Consider the following 7,134-nt stretch of genomic DNA (forward strand, 5'->3'; position numbering starts at 1 on the left):
CATGAACAACCCTGTGCCAGCAATGCAGCGCGGCACAACAAAGGCTTTTTCGGCTGCGTTGCTCCGCAACACGTAGCATACAGGCCACAACCCGTGTTACGTTGCTCCTAGCACCGAAACATGAAATAGGGAAGCTGAGTTGCGCACCGGCTCACCCGTCGCGCAACGCAACAAGCGCAACAGCGCCAAAAAGCCTCAAAAACCGGCACTTTTGTGGACCGCAACGCAACAAGTGCTGTTGCGGTCAGAAAAAAACATCAATTTCAAGGACTTCGTTGCGCGTCGGGGTGACCTGCAACAATTATATAGAGCTTGCGCGTCGGTGCGGCGTGTAATTTCCGCAACGTACCAGCAGCGCAGCGTGCAACAGCTGCGTCGCTGGCCCAGGGTTGGCATGAACATCAACTATGGATGATTAAGTTTTGAAAGCATAAAACAAATGTTGTGCATAGTCAGCTATGCATCAATGCAGACATGATACTTACCTAGGTAGTATGTGATCAAAAGACAGGTGTGCGGCAATCACTTTGTAGTCCAGATGTGTTGATTGTATCATAACTCGTCAACACGACTTGTTAAAAATTTCTATTCACAAATCAAAAATCTTTTCAAGATAGATCTGAAGCAGAGATGTCAACATTTCTGAGGTTGTTGTTCATGCTGATACACTCTACACCAAGACCTTCTTGGTGTACTCCAACTATCTCTCTGTCATGGTTCATAAAAGAACGAGTCTCCAAACTCAGAGAGGATTATGAACTGGTAAGAGATATATGTAATAGGCAATGTGAAAGTTGATGGTTTCCAAAGTCAAGGTTTGACACTTTGGAGGGTGCGGAATCTCCTACTTAGTCCACTTGGAGCGCATGTTTTGGGACAACCTCTGACCTATCTTTCACCAAAGGCTAATATGCGCTTGATTGAAGGCATTTAGATGACAAATCTACCTAGTCAAAAGGTTGGATTGTCATTGTCTGAACAATCATCTCTTACTCATCTGGCGAACACGGCACATAAAATGGACACTGACTTACCCTTCCACCTCTTTACCCTTGTATGTGCTAGAGTATGTAGTACTAAACTTGCCCATTCGAGGTCAGGTTTAAGTTGTTGGGTCTCATATCGGGAGCTCATTTATTGCGGACGTTTAATCACGGACTGTGTTGATTTTGAATGGCTTGACTGAGTACCAAATCCTCTCATTGCGCATTCCAATATTCATCTATCTTACAAGGAAGGCTTTTGGGAAATGACGGTAGATGTCTACCTGTCTCACATCTCACAATGTTTCAAGAAGCGGAAGGCTTAACAATGTTCAAATGAAAGGAGATGAACTTATTTTCTTGGTCTGTCTGAAACTCACAACATCGGCACTTGAAAGGAAGGTAACGTTATGAACAAAAGAATCCGCAAAATCAATTTTAACTGTATATCACAAAGCACAAATTCCAAAGAAGTATCACAAACCTTTCAAAACACTATGGAGGAATATAATTTCTGATAAAGATAATAATAATGATAATTATAAGATTGTTAACCAGGAGGATCCCAAATTTAACCTTCGACCGTAGTAATCACTAGAACAAATGAGGTTGAATTGTTAGATTCAATAAGATGGAGAAGGTAACCGTTATCCAAGCCGTGATATGATTCAAACACATGAAATGAACAGTACTAAAAAGACTAAAGTTATGAAAAGAAGCCCGTACGAACAAAACCAATCTAACCGTGTATCAAGAATCCTAAACTAAAACTAACAGTAAAATCTAAAGTAATAATGATATGATTAATAACCATACACATCCTGAAATACTCCTTCAACGATATCGGTGACTAGAAGAAGGGTAGTTGGAGGGAGGAGGGCGTCTTTGAGAAAAGGAAGCTTGATGATTTGAAGCATGATTTCCTAGCATATTTTCCTCTTCATCAGAATCTACATAAGCATTGTAATCAATCGCACCCCTTCCATATCTTTGATTTCCAGAAGCCTCTTCCCGATATCTTGATTGAAGTGACGATTGAAGATTTCGAGTGGTGGTCTGAGGTTGTCTTCTTGAAGGAGTTTGATCAACGTGATGATGATGAGTAGGACGGTGACCATTCTCAAATAAAACCGCATCACGACGTCGAGGAGGAGGAGGACCAGTTTCCAACAAGACTCCATCGCGTCTTCGGGATCGTCGACAGAAGGATTGATCAGACTCCATGGAAGTGGATTGAGAAGTGACAGGTACAGTATAATAAGCAATATTCTGATGAGCAGTAGCGGAAGGAGAAGCATAGTAATCATCATAGAAAGCATTCTGACGAGGACGGTTAGCTTGAGATGGTTGTAATGGAGAACGAGATACCTCTAAATCTTCTTCGTTGTATGCAAGACCACGGCAGGCGAAGGACTCCGCCGAGTTAGAAGAGCGAGGTTGATGCGAGCGCCATTGAGAAGGAGGGTGTTCGTACAGACCGCGACAAGCGAAAGAAGAATCAGAGTCTCTAGAGGGGGAAGGACGATCACGACGGAAGAAATTGAAACGGTGGTGACTACTCATGGTGGTATAGACAGAAGGTTCAAGTGAAAAGGGATATGGAAAGGGGATAGGAAAGGGGATATGTGGAAATGGGTTAGTCGAGTGTGACGGGAGAGTTGGTTGAGGTTGGAAAGAGGTGATTCTTGGTTTCAAGGTTGAACCAAATTTTGTACAGAGAGGACCAGATCAGCACTTCCTCAGTACAAAGAAGCTGATCAAGGGTACATTTTGATCGTATGTCTTAAAATGCGTATAAGCGTATACAGCTGCTTTAAAAGAGAAGTGTATAACAATCTTTAATGCTCAACATTATTCAGTAACATGCCGCGGGCAGTTTTGTAATATTTACTTTGTACTGATTCCTCAAATTCTATTTGATCGAATACGCGACAAAAAGTAAACAAATGCCTCTGAGCTTTATGCTTTAGCTGATGGTTATATCTCGTCGATAGAGAAACATCTTCAGTAGAGAAATGCTCAGATGTTCTTAAGACATCATATTGATTGTTTACAGACTTCTTTGTTGGATCACGCTCATCCGCTTCTCCAGGATTCTTCGCGAACACTGCTTCGCTAGGATACATCAAGAACTTTCATCCTCTTTCATCTCTCAGTAATTCATGTGACACCTTGCCAAGAAGACGCGTTTTTCTATCCAGATATAGCGGGGTCTGAAGACTATACGCTTCATATCTTCTTACGATAATCGTGATGATGTTCTTTTCCCGATGTTAGTTATTTGCTTGTCACTTTTGTTTTCCTATATGATTATTTCTTGCCCGAGGAGGCCACGTCATTGGCATATATACGAGTGACATGGGCTTTTACAGTTAAGCGAGATGATCCGCTTCTCAAAGAAATATTTCTGACGAGGGATAATATTTGATAGCATTAGCCAGAAGGCATGCCCAAATACAATACACCAGAAGGAAAGTTCAAACTTTTCTGTTTAGCATTTCTTCTGGCAAGATGCCGCGGATACTTTCCTTTTTTCCTTCATACTGTATTTTTTATCCTGGTTTGATCAATACGCGGCCAAAAGTAGACAGACACTTCAGACACTTCTAAACATTATTCCTCTGCTGTTCGCCGGGTTGCGCTAGAAAACCATATCTGCAGTGTAAACTCGGATCTTGTTGACTTTTTTTTACCACGGGTTTGTTTCATCACCTTCATCAGTCTGTTGAATTTTCCGAGGATACGAGGCGACACGCTGACGTTGTAAAGTCTCCCAGTGATTCGGTCTTAATCTTTATGTGGTACCCAAGCAGACGCATCTTGTTATGATCTTTGTTGAGGCCTAAACACTTTCGTCTTTCATCTCAACTTTCTGGAAAGCATCATTATATCTTTATCTCAAAGATATTCATGTGATGAAGATTTGGCACGGTATTGTTCGCCTTCGTGAGGATTTTCTCCAGATATTTTTACGGAGCGTCAAACGCATCAACTTTATCTCGTTTCGGTCTACTTCAAAGTAGCCTTGTTGAAAATTCATATATCCCTGTCTGATTCGGCCGCCTCGGAAAGATGCGAAGCAAAGGTATCTTGCGTACTTCTTAGTCTTTCGCACGGTTTCTATCCGGTCATCTGACACAAAAACAGTCCTTCTACAAGGTATACTAGTGCTGTGATCTTACTTCTCTTGTCTGTGTGAAGGTAGACTGGCTCAAACGATATTCAAATCTATTGAACGACTTCGGTATGCCATATGAATCTTCAGTTTATCGCGCGCAATAGAAGTAAAGCAAATGAATCTTTAATTCATCTTGGACTTGTATCAACCATCTGATCATTCAATTCAAGTGTGTTCCAGACAAGCACCTGCACCTGCTAGCCTTGGCCTTGATGTTTTCATGGCGATGAGAGGAACACCTTTGAGTGACATTGCTTGCTATATTCAAAGATCGGACTTCATCCGACATCACACCTCAGAGACCCCAGCAATCATCCACCATCTGTATATCAACACAATATCACTTCGGCATAAAGCACACCCAGCTGCTTGAACGAGGTGACGGTCGTGACCCTTCCACAACCCTGTGTTTGCGACTGTTCGTTTTTCTCAAGTAGGCAGATCTATAATTCATGAGATCCACATTCTTCATCAGAAGATTCTCGCTTTCAGACCGCTTCTCAATAAAACTCGATTTCAGTCACCTCTGCTCTGCGATCACTCGACGCATACGAAGAATCGAGAGGTCGCAAAACGACGCAGATCTATGACCCATGTTCTTTGTTGAGCATCAAAGCCTTCTCATCTACAACGTTGAGCTTATGGCCTTTTTAATTCTTATCGACATTCAGCATTGTTGCGATCTTGGTCTTTTGTTTTACTGATCTGAATCATGTTTGTCCCTGGCGAGTTCTTAAGCAAGCTATCATCAAATCACATTTGGACCAAAATACGCGCTTATCTCAGAGCTCAGAAAGTGAATGTCACTTCGACCTCCTGACCAAACAAATCACTTTTTTTCATGTCGATCAAATGGCCATCCTTCATGTTCTGCGCGATCCCTTGCAAACATATGTTGTTGCATGAAGACTATGTCTTTGGTAAACCAAGGGTCCGACTTTTTCGCTCCATAAAGAGGATGTTTCGAATCCGATCTTATGTGGTTCAACTTCAACCGTTCATTGGAATTTTCGCACTTCGTCTTAAAATAGGTAAACGACCTTTGTTTTCTGATGCCACATCTATCTAAACAGCTGCAAAACATCGTGCATTTATGATCCGTCTTCCTTTGCATCTGGTAGGAAACAAGCAATAGTTGTATCTACAGATTGATCGGTTGCGCATCTTTGATCTTTAATCACATGGCAAGCCGAATCGGATAATCTTGCCACGGAGTGGGTCGTTCTGATAGATGATATGAATGGTGCACCAAGCTTAGAAAGGAGGCAGAGTAGAACTTGAAAGGAAACGATTCGATTTCTTCGGCTTCCAGAATCAGATGGTTATGAAGCCCCGGGCTGATTATTTATTTTCGAACCAGAAGGACCGATCAGACCGACCCGATGATATCGACAGTTAAGTGAGTGTTTGCCTGTAAAATCCTCATTTCTCAAATGAGCCACCTCTCTGCAATCTTAATGATCGCTTGGAAGGCTTGCAACAACTTAATTTTAGATATAAATGTACTCTGTGTATCTATTGTTTCCTCAACAGACAGTTTGTATGTGCCAGAATGATAAAGAATGAGTCAATTTCCATGTAAGAAAAATTAAATCAGTTCAAAAGTGAAAAAAAGAGAGTTCAAAAATATTTCAACAAATATCTATATACACAAAATCACAACAGTCAGAAACCACAAAAAGATGATTTGTAAAATAAAAGTCAAGATGTAAAACAAAAATCACCCTTAAGACCCCCTATGAAAGGCAATTGTATAAAGATGCCAAAACAAATGAATCATCTTTCAATGAAAAATAATAATATAAAAGATAAAAATGAGAAACGTGTAAATGAACCAGAAGAGGAAAAAAAGTCACTTCTCAAAGATATGAAGAAGGTTTTCTATAATGTAAAACAACATGGTTCACAAAATCACATGAAACGATTTCTTCAATGAGGAATAGTTTCAATGTGAGTATTAAGAAGAAAAAAGCTTGTCAGAAAATCATTTTGATTTTTGGTATACTTTGTTTTGGATTTCATCTCATCAACATCCACATCCTCCTTCATCTCCTTCAATAGCAGGTGCAATAGATACATCAATCACTGTGTTGAAAGAAACCCAGGAATTAGTCAGATAAATTGATAAAAGATTGATCAAAGTGAAAAAATTGAATTACTTTGGTTTGTTGATCGACCATCAGATGCAGTATCCATCCCAGGAAGAGCTTGAGCAATCTTTTTAAATAAAGTCTTAACATTGTGTCCAGCTTTAGCACTTGTTTCAATAAACATCACGTTTAACTCTTTTGATTTCTTCTCAGCTTCATCGCTTGAGACTTGTCTATTTGTCGAGAAATCAAACGCGTAGACTGTAAGAAGTTTGATTATTTGAAGAGGAGATGAGAAAATGGGCTACAAACCGTTTGTCTCCTAAATCTGTCTTGTTTCCTACTAGTACTATGATCACGTCGTTTCCTCGCTCGGCTCTTACATCATCGACCCATTTAGATGTGTTCATGAAAGATGTTCGATCTGAAAAATTACGATGATTAAACCTTGATCGACGATCAAAGAACAATTTAGAGATTTGATACTTACTAGCAACATCATAAACCACGACAGCAACAGATGAATCACGTATGTAAGATGGAATCAAAGACCGAAACCTACGCAAAAACATACGAAAAGCTAAGTGTGAAATTTCGGAATTGATCGATCGTGCGTGATTTGTTCACCTTTCTTGACCAGCAGTATCCCAAAGTTGAAGTCGAACAGTTCGATCTTCGAGGTACATAGTTTTACTCAAAAAATCGATCCCGATCGTAGCTTGATAGGTGTTATCGAATGTATCATACATGAATCTAGTGATCAATGAAGTCTTACCCACTATAAGATAATCAATCAATCAATTGAATTCGTCTTTTTGAATACAATGAGAAGATTCGACAGACCTGACTGCTCGCCAAGAAAGACTAATTTGAATTTCTTCAA

At 40.3% G+C, this 7,134-nt stretch overlaps 2 protein-coding genes across 2 annotated transcripts; both read right to left on the bottom strand.

Moving 5' to 3' along the window:
- Positions 1–1,817: 1,817 nt before the first annotated feature.
- MELLADRAFT_113009 (uncharacterized protein) lies at positions 1,818–3,109 on the bottom strand (the record flags this gene model as incomplete). Its single annotated transcript, XM_007417601.1, has 2 exons — positions 1,818–2,490; positions 3,042–3,109. The coding sequence occupies 2 exons, from the start codon at positions 3,107–3,109 to the stop codon at positions 1,818–1,820; spliced, it is 741 nt and encodes a 246-aa protein (XP_007417663.1).
- Positions 3,110–6,297: 3,188 nt separating this feature from the next.
- On the bottom strand, positions 6,298–7,134 carry MELLADRAFT_40435 (uncharacterized protein; the record flags this gene model as incomplete). The annotated part of the gene is made up of 5 exons (XM_007417545.1): positions 6,298–6,484; positions 6,564–6,675; positions 6,742–6,809; positions 6,879–7,029; positions 7,095–7,134. Coding segments are annotated over 5 exons (558 nt in total), but the record flags the coding sequence as incomplete, so codon positions are not given.

The sequence above is a fragment of the Melampsora larici-populina genome, assembly GCF_000204055.1.
Source record: "Melampsora larici-populina 98AG31 unplaced genomic scaffold MELLAscaffold_75, whole genome shotgun sequence".
Lineage (NCBI taxonomy): Eukaryota > Fungi > Basidiomycota > Pucciniomycetes > Pucciniales > Melampsoraceae > Melampsora > Melampsora laricis-populina.